We start from the raw sequence: 18,483 nt of genomic DNA on the forward strand, positions 1-18,483 counted from the left end.
GCCCCTCCCCCATTCATGCTCTGTCTCTCTCTGTCCCAAAAATAAATAAACATTGAAAAAAAAAATTTAAAAAAAAAATAAAGATTAAAATTTTAAAAATAAAAAAATAAAAAATAAATTTAAAAAATTATACAAGTAGTAAATTTCATCTAGAGTAATTAGGAAATCTTAAAAAGGCAATCAAGACAATGCTCCCTTCATTTTCCCACACCTCAACTCTGTCCCTCCCTCACCTCCCTATCACCATCATTCAGAGGTGATGACCCAGGAGATAATGGGGAGGGAAGCAGAGTCTCACAGGCAGTGACACACTGCATCCTGGGATAGACAAAGGCCGGGACTGGACGAACAAAGGTAGCAATGCATGCTGGGGAATGTAGTTTTTTGTATACTCCATGGACTCAGCACAAAGAACCAGTGAGTCAGTACTAACCCGGGTGCTCCAATAAATGATCACTTAGTTTAGGAGCCTGGATAGGCCTGCTTCATTTCAGGACGAAGGAAGAAAATTCTAACATAGAATAAATGAAAAGGATTGTACCGAGCTGGTGAAAAGAAATGGTATCCTCGGAAGGCTTAGAGGAAGGAAGCACCTCTCTGAAATTCCTAACGTAAGGCATCAGAGAAAACATCGGGAAAGGTGTCTCATCAGTACGACACAGAACAAAGGAGCCTCTATGAAACAAGACCAGAAAGCTGGAGGAGAAAACAGACTGAGGTGAAAAAGGAGATAGATGCACTAAGGAATTATGAGGAAAGTGAATCAGCATTAGAGTTAAAATTGACACTGAAACTGGGAAGAAGAATCAACACCAAAGAAAGTCAAATACGTAATACGTGGAGACAAGGAAGCTCCCCCAGGTACAGCTGCAAAGAGCAGCAAGGCAACAGTGAGACAGAAGAGAATCCCAAAGATGCACAACAGAGATCCAAGAGATCCTGATGGACAGAGGTCTGGTCAATGGAACAGAAACAGCAAGTGACGACAGCAGAAAAGAAACAGCCTGAGCTGGGGCGCCTGGGTGGCTCAGTCGGTTGAGCGTCCGACTTCGGCTCAGGGCACGATCTCACGGTTCACGGGTTCGAGCCCCCACGTCGGGCTGTGTGCTGACAGCCCAGAGCCTGGAGCCTGCTTCAGATTCTGTGTCTCCCTCTCTCCCTCTCTCTCTCTGTCTCTCCCCCGCTCACATTCTGTCTCTCAAAAATAAATAAATGTAAAAGAAAGAAAAGAAAAGAAACAGCCTGAGCTGAAGACAGAGCCGTGGGTGCTGACGATATGGTCTACCACATTCCATCAAAGTCAACGGGAAAAGACACATGTAGGCACAGCCCGGCAATCTTTTTTTAGGCTTTTCATTGCTGAAATGTCCAACTCATAAGAAAGTAGAGTATAATGAATGCCTAGCTCATGAAACTCGGCAATATTTTTGAATAACAAAAATCAAGGGAATATTTTTCCAATCATTTAAGGCAGAAAAGTTGGACTTGCCTTAAAGGAAAACAAAAGAGTTATGAATTTTGCTACAATACTGTCAGAAGATGCAAATACAAGTCTACAGATTTGGGGTGGGGTCAGGGACCAGGGGACCATACTGTCTGGAGCTAACTTACCTTCCCTCTGCTAAAAAAAAAGTCAACATTTACTGAGCTCTTGCAAAGTGCCAAGGACTAGTGTATACACCTTATACGTGTTAACTCATCTAATCCTAAAAACGACCCATGAGGTAATAAGTCTTACTATTATGCCCATTTGACAGATTAAGAAACAGAGGTGCAAATAGCCAGTAGGTGGTAAAGTCAAGATTACAACCCAGACAGCCTGGCTCTAGAGCCCAGACTCAAACTCTACACAGTGCAGGTTTTCCCATAGCACTAGAGAGACTCAAAAGTTTCCGCCTTCTGGGGGTTCAAAACGACCTGCGGACACGTACCAGTATATGATGAACAGAAGCACAATTAGGAGCTGGAGACTAGAAAAGTCCTTTTGGACTGGTAGTATGCAATGAGCCCAGTTAAACACACAGCCGAGCAGAACTGGCTCGAGGGGAGGTAAAAAGGACACCCCCCCCTCCCGCCGGGGTGTAAATTTTAAAGTGGCACCAAGACACTCAGTAATCGAGATAAACGACATTTTCACACAATATTTTTGAACCAAATAAGACTCCGTCTCCCTTGCCTCACTGTGCTGAATCCCGTCTTTAATTTAAAATTTTGATATTTTGCTCATCCTTCATTCTTTTTGCATTGATTTTGGTTTAAAAACATGTCATTAAAACGTCATGTATCGGGGCACCTGGGTGGCTCAGTCAGTTGAGCGTCCACTTTCGCCCAGGTCATGATCTCACGGTGCATGGGTTCGAGCCCCGCGTCGGGCTCTGCGCTAACAGCTCGGAGCCTGGAGCCCGCTTCGGATTCTCTGTCTCTCTCTTTCTCTCTTTCTGCCCCTCCCCGCTGCTCATGCTTTCTCTCTCCATCTCTCAAAAATAAATAAACATTAAAAAATTTTTTTTAAGGAAACAACATCATTGATCTTAATTACATCCGCACCCTTTCAGTGTGTGCTCAAGCTGAGTACCTCACTCAGCTCACCCTAGTCCCAGCCCTGGAAGTAAACTGAAGTAATTTTTCTAAACATGGTTACATAACGGGATGTTGAATCAAAATTATTTTTTTTAAAGATTTGACCGTTATCACATGAAGTACTGAATTAGTATTAAAATATTAACAACACCTCCCACCACGTTATATTATCAAAAATTGGGAAGAGTATAGCAGAGAAACAGGAAATTGGAAGTAGGTGGCTTACAACTAAACGAGAGTCAAAAAGAGGTGTCATTCTTGACTCTGAGGATTGGAAAAGTATAGGCTAAGCCTATGTTTATAGCAGCATTGTCTCGAGTAGCCCAATTATGGAAACAGCCTAAGTGTCCACCAACTGATAAATGGATAAAGAAGGTGTGGTGTGTGTGTGTGTTATTCATCCATAAAAAAGAATGGAATCTTGTCATTTGCGATGACACGGATGGGGCTGGAATATATTCTGCTAAGCGAAATGAGTCAGTCAGAGAAAGACAAATAGCATATGATGCCACTCCTATGTTGAACTGAAGAAACAAATGAGCAAAGGAAAAAAGGAGAAAAAAAATATAGGTTAAAGAATGCTCCTGAAAAACGTACTGTACCTGCTACTAGGATTTATATACGTACTTTTCCCAAAACGCCAAAGGCGATGAGTCAAGGAAGCAGACTATGTAGCAAAAGAGAGAGAAAACAAGGCGGCGACACGGAAGCAGAAAAACGAAAAGCATAAAGGACACCAACGGAAAAACACCAGTTGAAAGAAAGAAAGAAGTCGACCACGTTACTCTACTGAAAGACAGACTCTCACGATCGTGTCCTAAGACAAGATGCAAGTCTAAACCATACTTCATCAACTCCTGTTCCGCAACGCCACGTCTCGGACACCGGTCTGTCCCCCGCTCAGTGGTGTGTCAGATTTCATCGGCAGCTCTTCCTTCTCAGCAGCACGGAGGATGATGGTGTGTTTTGCTATCGATGGTGCCTGACGGGTGAGGAAATAGGGCACACCTACAGAAAGTGAGTCAAGAAAGCTCTAGGATAGATGGTCGAGAACAGACCAGGACACCTAAGTGAAACGACAACTGGGAACAAATATTATCAGGCACCTGCTGACAGACCGTCAAGGCAAGTAGCCTGAGATCTTCAAAGGTGATACAACAGAAGAGAACAGGAAGGCGGAGGGTGGTCCACCAAATGGCATCTCCGGTCCTCGAAACAGGCTCTGACACATACCTCCGCTCCTTACACGACACACCGCGGTAGACAGAAGCACACGGGAAAGAGAGAAAGCAGCTGTACGTGTTTTAGACCAACGAGAGGCAGAAAGAAAGCAACAGAGGATTTCACCGTGGGCTTTAAGGTCTGACCGTGAAACTCTTCTAATCCGTCCTTGGCCCTGGGTTAAGCCTTGCCTGGAGTGCTGGGAGCTGTGGTCCCCATGCCGGGGCTGGGAGGCCGCTCTATCCAGAGGCCGGTGACAGATGACAGCACCTGTCCCTCTTCCTGCAACACGGTGAATCCATGCCTCCTACACTCAGTAAACCTACAAGGGTTTCCCAAAATAGAGTAAGCTTAATATTTACAAACTTGGAGACAACATAAGGCACGTTTAAAACGGAAAGCGAGGATGTTCGTGTCTCACGGCTTTCGTTAGGGAGAATCTGCCACCCAAAAGCTCTGTTTGGACAGTTGTAACAACCACGAAAGAAGTCCACCCACCTGAAATATTCTACAAAGCTAGTTTTTCTTTTTTTTCCCCACAATACACTATCTGCTGGAGGACTCTGCACGTTTCCATCTTGGCTTTTAACCACAACACAAAGGAAGGTGACTTATGTGGGGCACACTTTCACCAGAAGCAGTAGGTATCAGGAAAGAAGGTGTAAGAGACAGAGACAACAAGGTGGAGAGAGAGGAACACCAGGAGTCTGAAGGCATCTCTGGAAGGAAAAAAAAGGAAAGAACCAGAAACGAAAAGAAAAAAGCACAGCGGAAGGAAGGCCACCGGCCAGAGAGCCCAAGAAGGCTTTATGACAGTCTCACCTCTTGGACCCTTTCTGCCAAACCCCAAAATGGAAAGACCAACTCAACTGGCTTCCTGACCGACAAGCCCCACGGATCTTGAAAGAGAAGAAAAAGTTACTGGAAAGACAAGTTAGGGAAAGCACATGCAACTCTGCTCTGGTTCTCCTCTTCAGTTACGCGCCCCTTGATCTCTCGTCCTGATTTATGTCCAAGGGCACGCGGGGCACCCACTGCAATTCCCCAAGGCTCTGCGGTCACCTGCTGTGGCAGCTCTCATTCCAGAGCTGTCTCCCAACATGCCTTGCACCGCTCATTCTCTCAGCACCCAGCTCTTGCCTGGCACTCGAATGTGCCTGTCTGGTTACGAGTCTGCTCTGCCTTTGAACCATGCTCCCTGGATCAGGACCTGCAAGCAAGGAAGTGACCAGAAGCACTGCCAGCAGAGTACTCCACACCCCGAAACACTTCCAGGGTCTCGTTTCTCTCCCGCACTGGCCACCCACCTAAAGCCCAGACCCCCAAGGGGCTCAGCCTTCTCCAGCTGTGGGTGGAGTCCTGTCCACCTTTCCGGGAGGCACGCATCTAGACCCGGGAGAACAGATGCCCACCTGCCCCGCCCCCATCAATCATTTGTCTCCCTCAAGCTATTCAAGGAGATTTCGTGGTCACCAGGAACAGAACTGCAGAAGCCTTGGCCGAAAAGGCAAGATTCAGATTATGAATCTGAATTAGAAACTTCTCCATAAACGGAAGTTAAATGAGACATTTCAGGCCACTGTATCTCAGAGACAATATCAGAGACAAGTCTAAGAGTCCACAACACAGAGGTGGCAGGCAGACAGATACTGAAGTATTTCTGAATTTCAGTCGGTGGCTCGCACGCTCAGTGGCTCCATGCTTTAGATAAAAGGAGCATTAAGGAGCAACATTTGCGGACAAAGGCTCCAAAGCCAACATGTTGCCCAAAAGATACAAGGAAATACTACGGAAGATGAAACGCTGGAAGACCACAAATTAATTTTTGATTCAGAAAAGGGGCGGAAGAAATAGTGTGGGGGCCAGAAAGCAAAGTGGCTTGAAGAACAAGGCGTCTATTTAGTATGCTGTGGGTAACCTGTGCCTCCCTGCCCGTCGAACATTTAAAGGAAACCCTGACAGAGTTTCGCTTTAATGGGATTTTGATTTCCGTCAACCCAGGCTGGCACTTCCTTAGATACAACCATTATGTTTTTATCAGGGGGAGTCAGGCTGCTATAACTACTATCAACCTCAAGAGCCCTGAGATTCTCAACAGAGGTATTTTGTGGTGACGCTCCCTAGGTTGCCACATTCTCTTATTCCGCTAGTTTGAGATTCCGGAACTCCATTTTAATGGCAGGCAAGCATGATGCTTTGGATGAAGGAAGGAATTCAATTCTTCCCCCAATGTTGTCAACAGATTGAAAAGACACGCGCAGAATGTTTCAAAACGTAGGGGCTGTTACAGGAAATGTAATTTTTAAAAGGGTTAAAAGTGAAAAAGAGGGGCGCCTGGGTGGTTCGGCCGGTTGAGCACCCGACTCTTGGTTTTGGCTCAGGTCATGATCTCATGGTCATGGGATCGAGACCCACATCGTGCTCTGCACTGTTAGCTCAGAGCCTGCTTGGGATTCTCTCTCTCTGCCTCTCCCCATCTCCCTCTCTCCCTCTCTCTCTCAAAATAAATAAATAAACATTTTTAAAAGCTGAAAAGATGACAAGAAAACAAAATAACCACCGTGATGCCTCACGCTCCCTCTATTCTTCAACCTTCAGCCAAATCCCTTGGTGACAATGGTCAGGGGGACCCTGGGTGGCTCAGTCCATTGAGCATCCGACTCTTGGTTTCGGCTCAGGTCATGACCCCATGGCTCTGTGGGTTCAAGCCCCACACTGGGCTCTGCACTGGCAGTGTGGAGCCTGCTTAGATTTCTCTCCCTCTCTCTCCCTCCCTCTCCAACTCTCCCCAACTCATGCTGTCTCTCTCTCTCAAAATAAATAAATGAACTTAAAAAAATGGTTAAAAGGAGGGGAGGGGAGGGGATGGGGGATGGGTGAAGTGGGTGAAGGGGACGAAGAGGTAGAAACTCCCAGTCATAAAATAAGTCACAGAGATGAAAAGTCCAACATAGGGAATAGAGTCAATCACACTGTAATACACACTCACGGTGGTGAGCATTTTGTAATGTATATATATTGTCATTGTAATTGTAATGTGTATACAATCGCTGAATCACTATGTTGTACACCTGAAGCTGATTTATTCTAGGGCAGTAGGTCAATTATGCTCAATTAAAAATAAAAATGAGGAAAGGAAGAACGGGAGAACGTTAGTGATCAGTAAGTCTGTGGACTGTCATTGGATGAATATGCTTTTAGCGTGAATATAATAAATATAGCGACAACAAAAAAAGTGGCTGGAAATAAGAGAAGATGGAAAGTCAAATAGGGCAGGGGCACGGGAACGGGCAACGAAGACGCAAGGAGGTGACGCTGTACAAGACACAATTTCAGAGACACTGCTTGGTCCTCCCAGATCATTTCCATTTCAACCTCTCATTACCTCTGAAATTCCACCTCGAGCTTTGTCCCTCCAACCCCCTAAATCAGGAAAGAAAATTTTAGAAATCTGCTGGACACTAACCCTGAAGGAAGATGTAAGGGCTTCATTTCAGGAGTAACAAAATGGTCCGAGTTTACATTTACCGGTGAAAGATTCTTCAATGTGCGCATTAGGTTCCAAAGGCCAGAAGTTACGATATACAACGGGAGAGATCACGGACACCTTGAATAGCCTCCAGTATAACTCAGAATCTATGCCCAAGCCCCACCAGGGCCACTGAGACTCCATCCAGGTCAGAAAATGTCAAGGAGTCTCATGGGGACTTCAGCATTAAAGTTCCATTTTTCAAGTAGAGAAGAAAGAAGAAAGAGAGAAAAGCAGGTTTCGGCATCTTTACTCTGTGCCTGAACATACACACATCGTCTCCTAGGCTGGATCCTGCACCAGAAACTTTTTCTTTTGTTATGAAGGACATTCACAGAGTAATTGGCAAAATTTAGTAAGGTCTACAGACTGGGGAACAGGATGCATCCATGCTAATTTACTGTGCTGTCATTGTATAGGAGACATTATATCAAGGACATGATATAGTCTTTTTTTTTTTAAGAAAATACATGAAAGCATATGAGAGGGAAGCTATCATTTCTGCAACTTACTCTGAAGTGGTTAGACAATTGTAATATGCTAGAGAGAGAGAGAGAGGGAAGGTGATGAAGCAAATGTCATAAAATGTTACCGTTTGGGCAATTGGGAGGTGGATATGAGAATGTTTTCATGCTCTTCTTGTAATGTTCTGAAAAGTCTGAAATTATTAAAGAGAAAAGTAAAGACGGGCGCCTGGGTGGCTCAGTCGGTTAAGCGTCCGACTTCAGTTCAGGTCATGATCTCACGGTTCGTGGGTTCAAGCCCCATGGTGGGCTCTATGCTGACAGCTCAGAGCCTAGAGCCTGGAGCCTGCTTTGGATTCTATGTCTTTCTCTCTCTCTCTCTCTCTCTCTCTCTCTCTCTGCTCCTCCCCCAAATAAAGAGAAAAGTAAAGAAAACAAAATACCCGTCTGTGAGAAAGTTGTGACGTGAGCAAGACAGCGTCGCCGGCCCCCGTTTGAGGTCCCCAGAGGCCACCGGTGGTCTGTTCAGAACTGAACAAAGGCCCAACGGGGAGTGTCTGTCTCTCACCTCAGCTCTGCTACTTAGATGAGTGGCCATGGGCCAGTCATTTTCCTGCTATGAGCCTCAGCATCTCATGCGAATGAGGGGCATGATGCATCTAGTCTGTGACGATTTCAAAAAACGGGTATCAGAGGCCAAATACTAGCAGGATCGGAGCTCAGTAAATGATGCTGAGTACGACACAAAGAAACTTCTCTGGAAAACCAACATCCCTCTTAACCTCAGTGAAACGGAGGGCAAAGAAGACCTGAGAACAGCAGGAATTACAGACTGTCGCTCAGACCCTAGCTTCTCTTTCATCACCTAAGTCGCCTCGTTTCCTCATTAAGTGAGTCCCGGGCAACAAAGCTCAAAGAGGCGTCTGTTGGGTCTCCTCATTCTAATGCTTTATAATTACACACGACATGACCGGCCTCGGCTACGTTCACCTTTATCACTGAATTTAATCCTCACTAATACCTTCCTATCTGCTTATTGATTAAACACTCCTCCAAAAGGATTGGGCATCTTAAGGGAATGCCTCATCATCTCCAGCTCCTTGATAAAGAATTAGAAATGTTTCCAGTGTGTGCTTCAGAGAAACGCTCGGGCAGGCCCACGAGGGGACACGCAGGTAGGTAGGCGCTGGGCGAGGCGAGCCGGGCAGAACGCAGGGAGCAGTGCGGGTGTCCTTCGTCAGAGTGTGGCGCGAATCACGGTGGACGCACATCGCGGGCGCGGTCAGAAAAACGGACCGTCTGGCAATGTGTCTCAAAATGCAGCGCTGAGTGCAAAGTCACAAATGGAATGAGATACAGAACATGACAGCAGCAAGTCTAAAAGGAGTTCCGCTGTATTCGTGTCAACGTGTTGGTTAAATGTTTCATGGGATGTGAGAGTTCTAACTGGTCAAAGAGAAACACATCCCAAATCTGGGTAGAGAAGGAGGGAGGGACAAATGCGGAAACAGATGGAAATAAAGGGCGGACAGAGGGGGGCGCCTGGGTGGCTCGGTCGGTTACGCATCCGACTTCGGCTCAGGTCACGATCTTAAGGTTGGTGAGTTCGAGCCCCGCATCGGGCTCTGTGCCGCCAGCACAGAGCCTGCTTCAGACCCTCTGTCTCCCTCTCTCTCCGCCCCTCCTCCGCTCACGCTCTTGTGCTTTGTCTCTCGAAACATAAATAAATAAAAGCATAAATAAATAAAAGATGGAAGGTGGGTAGATGGAGGACTTAGAGGAGGAAGGCCACGGAGGCAGACGCCCACACACGCGCACACACAGGCCTCAGTCGCAGACACAGCAGGGCCCGCTGGGAGGTCTTACCTGAGGCCCCCGGCTTGTGGCCGGGCTGGCCCGCCCGGTGCACACTCTGCTGTAGCAAGTGGAGGCACTCCCCCAGGCAGCTGAGGGTAGCGGCGGAGGTAGCTTTCAGGAGCAGCAGATCCTGGTCCAAGGCGGTGAGGGGGCCAGAGCCGGGCAGGGACTCGATGGCGTGCACAAGGTTCTTCTGCTGTCCTTCCACCTGGTTCATCATCTACAAAACGGGAAGAGACGGCACGGAGGGGAGAGTGAACGGCCCGCCTTTCGACAGGCTGGGGAGCAGCTCTTCATTAAACCCGAGGACGGCACAACAGAGGGGAGTGGGGAGAGGAACCGGCGCCCCCAGACTGCAAGTGACATGGGAGTCAGCTCGGAGGGTGTTCAGTACACAGCAGTCCGCGGGCGGGCGAGGCGGGCCAGGTGACATCTATGTGAATGTGGCCAAAGGCACACAGCGGCAGCTCTGATCGCAGGAGCATTTTAGAACTGTCCAGCTGAAAGGGCCCATCAGGGCCATCAGCATGTATCCTTTTACTGGTCCCCTGCAGGCAAGTGAACAATAAATACATCAAAGGGAGAAGTCCTTGGGGCCACCAGTAAGGCTCTTGAAATGTGAAAAGTTGTCTGAGACAGTGGAGGAGGCACAGCTTTGCCTCAGAGCTAGGCTGATTCTTTGCTTTTCCTTCCCAGCTCCAGCGCCCATGTCCTTGGCAGTCTTTTTGAAGTTCAAGAAACGGAAGTGAAATTTCAGGCTGGCATGGGTAGGAGTGAGATCACAGTCAAGCCAGCACTGAACCACACCACCCCAAAAATGCTAAGTCGGATGAGACTTTCTCTCCTGACACCGTGTGAGACACCAGGAGGAGAGAAAACCCAGGAACTCTAGGGCCAGCCCTCCGTCAGAGCCAAAGCTAGGGCAATCCTAAAGAACCGTATTTTGTGCCCTGGATTCAATTCAGAAGCGGCAGATAAGCCAGAGGCTAACTGCATCTTCGAATTGACACATCAAGGAGAAAGGAAGTCAAGAGCAAAAAAGAAACTTGATGGGTTCGCTCGTGAGGTTCATGGCCCTCACGTTCCACAACTTTCCAAACAAGATGACGTGTATCGAGCACGCATCTAGCAAATAGGCAGTCACTCTAAGGAGTGGGGGAGGCTGAGCAACCCGCCCAAGGTCCCGGGGGCTGCTCAACAGCACGGGCTACAGCCAACTGCTGGCTTCTAGACTCTGGGCCATTGTTCTTTCGGCCCCCTCCCCACCCCCACCCAACAACAGCCATCCTTAATTTGAAGCCATAACTCGCTCTGTCACTGTCTTCCCTGGAGGATCCTTGCTTTATCATCATGATGGTATCAGGTGGGGAGAAGCAATAATTCTGTTAAAGACCGCTGGACTTGGACACAAAACTCATTCCGTGCTACGCCTTATTTTTCTATTTCTTTTTGAAAACAGATACCTGCTGTGTCTGTCTAGTGATCTGCTGAAATAAAAAAAAATTTAAAAAAGCAAAAAACAAAAACCTCATCCATTGCAATTCTACTTACCAAAATAGGCGTCATTACTTGAAAAGATGGTTTTTTTCTAAATTACTGTTAAGGCTATTGCACAGACATGGCTTGGAGTTGTCACCTCAGTGTGCACACCAATCCTTGGGCCATGCAAATTATTATTATTATTTTTTTTTTTTTGCAGATTACAGAGGTCACATCTGGCCATTCTGGCTCCTATAAAAAAAAGTACCTGGGGCACAACAGGGGTTCAATAAGTATTTCTGCCTTCAGGTCTTTGCTTAAAAGCCACCTTCTCCTCAACAAGGCTTCTTGAACCACATTATTATTATTATTATTATTACTATTATTATTATTATGAGAGAGAGAGAGTGCAAGTGAGTGAGGGGCAGAGAGAAAGACAGAGAGAGAGAGAGACAGAAGCAGGGCTCACCCAAAGCGGGACTTGAACTCACCCAAAGTGGGGGGGGGGGGCGGCTTGAGCTCACCTGATATGGGACTTGAACTCACAAACCATGAGATCATGAACTGAGCTGAAGTCAGATGTTTAATGACTGAGCCACCCAGGTGCCCTTGAACTACATGACTTAAAACTGTATCTCCAGGGGCAGCTGGCTGGCTTGGTCGGTGGAGTATATGATTCTTGATCTCAGGGTTGTGAGTTTGAGCCCCACATTGGGTGTAGCGATTACTTAAAAATAAAATCTTAAAAAAAAAAGCATCCGCATCTCCAGCCCAGCCCTTGGCATCCCCTATCCTCATTACTAATTATTCTCCATAGCACTTAGCACCTTCCAACCGGACTTAAAATTTACTTATTTATTGTGTTCATTTCTGCTAGTATGAAAGCAGGGACCATCGTATCTGTGCTGTTCGAGGGTATATTCCAAGTAGAGTAAAATATCTGTGGAATGAATAAATGAATCCCTAGTCGCTCGCTTCTCAGAGGTGCAAAAGAACTGACTTTTGACACAAAGTCTACAGAAATCATTCTATGCGATTAACAACAAACGGCTGAAGATTTAGTAAAGAATAATACCTCCATTATAAGTTTAGGTTCACCAAGAAATATTACCAACTGGTTAAATTTAAGTTTGCACTAGATAAAGTGTTTATGTATTCTCTGACAGTTCTATATATAGAACTAACAGCAGTAGATTTTGAGCTATTTGTCGTAGTCAACATTTCCTCAAATTCCTACCATAAAATCTTGTCTTAGAAAATTGATGTGTTAAAAGGGAAGAAAATGTAACGAAGAAACATAATAAATTATGTTCTTGACTATTATGGGTGATACCATAACGCTCAAGAGAAAAGGTGAGTAAAATCAAGCCACTAACGAGATGGGATACATTTGTTTTTAATCAATAAAAAGAAATGTATCCCAATTGTATACAGTATTGAATAAAATGTTAGGTAAATCTCAGGCAATAAAAACACAGAACTGACTTCTAGAATCTTCTACTCCATTACAACAGAGACACATGCCCAGAAATGGAATCTGCTCTCTGAAAATACTCAAACTAAGCCTAGCACAGTGCTTGACACACTTTGTGGACATTTCCTCAAGATGCATTTCTGCCCCCCTTTCCATGTGATGCAAAGCAGAACTACCGTTTAATGACACAACTGATGTCACCTTCACATGAGTTTCATCAGGCTCCGAAAGAAATTGAGTGGAGCCACAAAGAAAGGCGGGATTCCAAGCCTTGTGATATAACGGTATATCACAGTTACTGTGGCTCCAACATTTCTAAGACCAAGAGGCACTGATGAAGAGGTTTCATCAGACTTTGGAAGAACAAGTTTCAGCTTTTTCCACATCTAATTTTAATTAAGGGCACCTATGAGAAGATGGATGTACGTGGCACCAAAAAGCTGGACGCAACAATACCGACAGCAAGTTCTTCAAAGTGCTCCCTCTCTCCTTCAAGGTTCCTACAGGCTCATCGACGGAAGAGCAAGGCACAAGCACCTACGAGTAGGCTCACCTACTGCCGCCAGCCTTTGAACCGCTTACCTTAATCATGCAAGTCTCAAACCAGAGCCCTTAACGCTCTTTCTGGAGCACAACAACATGAGTCATTCGTGGTCTTTAAAAACAAAAACAAGATGCGCCAAGTTTCGTTTCTTTCTGGCATTCCAGAATCCGGGGCATCAGCATCTTATAACATAAGTGTACAGGGTACCCCCAAATGAAATTTCAGAGATCCACACCCGAAAATGTCAGCTCTGAGGTTTGTAAAATCAACCATATGTAGGTCACATTGAACTTCACAGATAAGCAAACTTCCTGGGGAGGTGGGGGGAATGCTATGCTATGGCCCATTTTTCATAGCACAAATAATGGTATATGCACTACAAAAAACAAATCATAGGAGTTAATGCTAACAAAACCAGGGGCTGCAGATTTTATTGCTTTATTTCAATAAAACTGTGTAACAGATTTCAAAAAGGAGTCAGCAAGCCTAGCTAAGTCTCTTCTAAAACAGGGTCGGGGGCCATCAGGGAGGAGGAATTTACGTGCATTCTAGAACCCATGAACTTTTTTCCAGCTGCGAGCCTGCAGCCTGCAGCCTGGACTTAACTCCCTCCATACCCTGAGGCCTGACTCATTGGCATTCTTCACTTGGAAAGGAGCCAGTGAGCTCTGACAAGTTTCAATCCCGAGTCTGCATATTAACCCCACCAATCCCAATTAACCTAGTTTCAATCTCCGTTTTGTAGAGAGGATAGAAAAGAGAACTGCGCTCAACCTTCTGCCTTTATAACTCCACCCCCTTCTCTGTCTCCCTTGAAACAAGAGTCAGGTTTCTACCAGAACTGTGTCTCCGAATTGCAATTCTAATTACCCAAATAAATGCCCGCTGACTTCAATTTTTAATGAATTCTTTCTTGGTTGACACCTGAAACCACGACAAAGAGACTAAAACCTAAGACATTCAGCTCAACGAGCTTAGGATTGGGCTGAAGAGAGACCTGAAGGGGGCAGACGGCGACAGGGGCTTCAAGGGTCTCGATTGCTTCAGGCTGTTCAGAGCTGCAAAGCCAGGGGCAGGTTTTCAGACAGAGGCCTGACAGGCCAGATATCAATGAACACCAGCTCGGTCACTAATCCGTTAATAATCAAAGGATCAGCATCAGGCACCTCCCAAACTTTAGGAGTCCGCTTCCTAAAGTTCCCAGGGCCTGCTTGTGCGGTTGGGAGAGCCTCCCGGGCTCACAGATTCCCAGTACCTTCAGTGACTCAATCTGTCAGTCTTGGAAGTAGACCAGTTAGATGCCAACTTCAAGGTGGCCTTGGTTTAGCATTTACCCTTCACCTGGTGGAATTCAGAAGCGGCTTTTAAGTCTCCCCTCTGGGTCAGGGATCAGTTCTTGGCGGACTTGGGCACTTCTTCACGTGGCCAAAGTCCTCAGTTAAGGTTCAAAGCCACGCTCCAAGGATCTTTAGAACACACAGACACATTCACACAAACACACAGAGGCCTTACTGCCTCCATTAACATATATTTACTATTCCACTGTCCTCATTAGCATTACTTTAATATTCCAAGAGACTCCCATCCCAAAAATGGTTTGATAGCTCGTTGTAGAAGCTTCCTGAAACATCCATCAAATCTGTAAAGGAAACTGTCAACAGTTTGTACCCTAAAATCCTTTGAATGCCTTGCCTCAAAATCATTGCCTAGTTTTTCCCACCAATCCCAAACTGCTGTATCTTGATCTGTACCTAACTGGAATCGAGCCCCTGTATTGTAAGCCAAACTTCAAATTCTCGAATTCTGACTTTGCCCTCCCCACTCAGAGACACAGACAATGCCCTGTGGATGTGGTGTTCTCCTTTACAGTGGTAAATAATAAAGGTCATTTTGCCTCATCAACAGATTGCGTGGTTGGTATTTGAGAGCTGGCATTCCAATCTCCAAAGATTTCCTCCAAACTCCTGAGTGTCGGAGCACAGTAAGTCTTGGCCTCACACCTGAACAATCTCTTCTCCCTGCTGACTTTCCTACCTGACATCCGACCTTCCTTCTTACTCCCTCTTGGCACAGCACCTCCCTGGAATGATAACCTACCAAGAGTCTCTTCAGGCGGGGTCCTGGGCCCCTTTGGGACACCTCTCTCTATCCATCCAAACACAGTCCTAAACACCATGTAGACCCCAAAAATCTCTCAAGGCTTATTATATAAGCAAGAGAAAGAAAACCCCATCTAGTGGACAGATCTTACCAAATCCACATCTCCCAATAGGGTTCAGAAAGCTGACAGTGGCCATAAGGGACAAAGATGAATGGGAGGAAATGGGGTCCATCTCCAATGGCGGGAGGCTGCGGGCTACACACGCGAGGTTACAAAGAAGAAAGTTAAGAAAACACAGGATGAGAATGGAGAAACCAGTGTAAGGAACATAATGCTCTAGAATATAAACCAAAGGAAAGAAAAAAAAGGGGGGGGGAGAGGCAAATATCTCAAAAAAAAATTGACCATTAGGTCTTCGATGGCCTTCGTGCAGGGGTCAGCAAACTCCTGTGGAAGGTCAGATAGAAAATATTTAAGGATTTTTGGAGCCACTGGGTGTCCGTGTGAGACACGGACTCTGCCACTGCAGCCTGAAAGCAGTCAGACCAGGTACGCACAGATGAGCGTGGCAACTTGTTCCAATAAAACTAACAGCTGAGCCACCTCGGTTTGGGCAGCAGGTCGTTATTTTTCTCATTCACGTTACGTTGCGATTTTACTGGTTCTTGGCAGGACGGTGATTTTCTATTGTAGCCTAGACATCCTGGCTATCATGTTCGGAGATTTTAAGTCTGATTTGAATTTTTTTTTTCTTAGTAGGCAATCAAGTTTATGTTTAGCGTGCAGGCTACTTTTATGGCCTGTGCCTTCAAGAGCAATGAACGTCAGAGCCTCTGTGGTGCTATTTTGATCTGCTTAGTTTCTCTCTTGCCTCAAGGGCCTCCACTGGTCCCGCTGGTGTGGAGGGGACAGAAGGAGGGTCCCCAGACTTGGTGCCTCCAGGGGAGGAGAGAGCATCTTCGGCTTTCTCAACAGGTGCTTGTTCTGGAAGGATCTCCCCTTACCCTCAGCTCTGGGTGGTGGGGGGAGAATCAGGGCTGGAGTCATTGTTACGCCTTAGGTCATAAAAGTCTGCCTTCTTTGAAAAGCTATGAAAGTGCAGACATCCTATTTCCACTTCCAAGTTGAAGACTGCTTCGTAAGCAGATCTCAACTGGCCAAATGGAAGAGTGCTGAGCACTAGCCATTCATCTTTTTGGTAACAGAAGCTACTCTTCCTTTTAGAAAATTGACAGAGAAACCCACTTTGCTCTGGGCTTCATGGTGTCATCACTGATGCTGACCATCACTAAATAACTTAAGCCATGGCTCCAGATTTCTCCATTCACCCCATTCCTGGTAGGCAGGACAGGCTAATGGCATTCTTAAATTCAACATTTTGACACCTGGCCTTTATTATATGAGATGAAGGGGACAGAAACCAAAGACAAGCGTGGTTGAAAGATCAGGGTGCCTGGGTGGCTCAGTCCATTGAGCATCGGGCTTTTGATCTTGGCTCAGGTCATGATTCTCACAGTTTATGAGATCGAGCCCCACGTCAGGCTCCATGCTGACAGTGCGGAGCCTGCCTGGGATTCTCTCTCCTCTCTCTGCCCCTCCCCTGCTTGTGCCCTTTCTCTCTCAAAATAAACAAACATGAAAAACATTTAAAAAAAATAATTGGGGCGCCTGGGTGGCGCAGTCGGTTAAGCGTCCGACTTCAGCCAGGTCACGATCTGGCGGTCCGTGAGTTCGAGCCCCGCGTCGGGCTCTGGGCTGATGGCTCAGAGCCTGGAGCCTGTTTCCGATTCTGTGTCTCCCTCTCTCTCTGCCCCTCCCCCGTTCATGCTCTGTCTCTCTCTGTCCCAAAAATAAATAAACGTTGAAAAAAAAAATTTTTTTAAATAAAAGAGTGGTTGAAAGACCAATCCAGAGATGAAGGAGATCCAGTCTGTTCTGGTCCCTCCAAAGCTTAAATAAGTATGTGATTGCTATCAAGCTTCAGTGCTATTTATAAATGAGCCCATGCTGGGCAAGAGCAGAAGGCAAAGGCAAAATTCTGAAATGTGCACATACACTTCAAACACTTTCTGAAGATGTGGGATGAGTCTGCTCTATTTCTTAAAAACAGATTCCTGTCCCATCTTCAACCTTTGGGTTTTCTACAATCATTTCCTCACCAACCCCAATAATAACCCCTCACTGCACACACATGAAATGCAAATTTTATCTTTTCAAACTCCTAGAAAGCAAACCCATACTGAGATGTTCAAGAAATAAGAGATAATCGCATTCACAGCCAAATGACTCGTAGGGTTCCATCAGTCTGTCACTTTCACTTCTCCAACAGGAAACTGGAGAAAAACTTCACAGAGGCCAGATGTGCTGGCTGAGGTCACCTGTCATGGCTGTCCCCACATTCCAGTACCCTCTACACGATGAGATACGGCCCTGTGTACTTCCTCCTCTACCCTTCTCATATTCTGGAAGCAAAATACTACTTCCTGCCTCATAAAACAATTATGATCAATTTTCTTCCATGGTTTCTTCACCCCCCCCCCTCACTTTGCTACCACCTAGAAATAGCTTGTTTTTTTTTGGGGGGGGGGGAGTGTTTTGTTTTTTGTTTTTTCCTGATTGCAAAAGGCTGGCTCACTCCATCAGCCACCATCACAACACAATCAGTCAGGGAAAACAGTTACAAAGAAGGAAGTAAAAATTACCTGTAATCCCACTTCTTAGAAATAAGTAAAAGCACTATTCATAGCCTGGTATTACTCTGACTCTTCTAACTTATTGTGCACAAATTATCTTATTTTAAATTTTTTTTCAACGTTTTTTATTTATTTTTTGGGACAGAGAGAGACAGAGCATGAACGGGGGAAGGGCAGAGAGAGAGGGAGGCACAGAGTCAGAAACAGGCTCCAGGCTCCGAGCCATCAGCCCAGAGCCTGACGCGGGGCTCGAACTCACGGACCGCGAGATCGTGACCTGGCTGAAGTCGGACGTTTAACCGACTGCGCCACCCAGGCGTCCCACAAATTATCTTATTTTAATAAGATATTTTAAAAGGATCATCCCTTATAAATAATTTTAACTTTTTATCACTTAGAATGAATCATCTGTGATGCCTTAGATTGACTTAAAAATAATCTGAGATTTTGGAAAGGGGCAGGGAGAGTGGGGAGGAGTAAGGATAGAACCACGTTGGCTTTGGGGGTGCTGCAGCTGGGGGGGGGCATGGAGGTTCAACAT

At 46.0% G+C, this 18,483-nt stretch overlaps 1 protein-coding gene across 1 annotated transcript in view; it reads right to left on the reverse strand.

Annotated features, from left to right (window-relative positions):
- The window catches only part of OSBPL10 (oxysterol binding protein like 10), a 314,732-nt gene that overhangs the window by 71,548 nt on the left and 224,701 nt on the right, over positions 1-18,483 (reverse strand). Inside the window, exon 5 of the mRNA XM_043595604.1 lies at positions 9,661-9,871. Coding sequence (XP_043451539.1) covers positions 9,661-9,871 — 211 coding nt within the window. The remainder of the gene's footprint in view (positions 1-9,660; positions 9,872-18,483) is intronic.

Source organism: Prionailurus bengalensis, chromosome C2, assembly GCF_016509475.1.
Source record: "Prionailurus bengalensis isolate Pbe53 chromosome C2, Fcat_Pben_1.1_paternal_pri, whole genome shotgun sequence".
Lineage (NCBI taxonomy): Eukaryota > Metazoa > Chordata > Mammalia > Carnivora > Felidae > Prionailurus > Prionailurus bengalensis.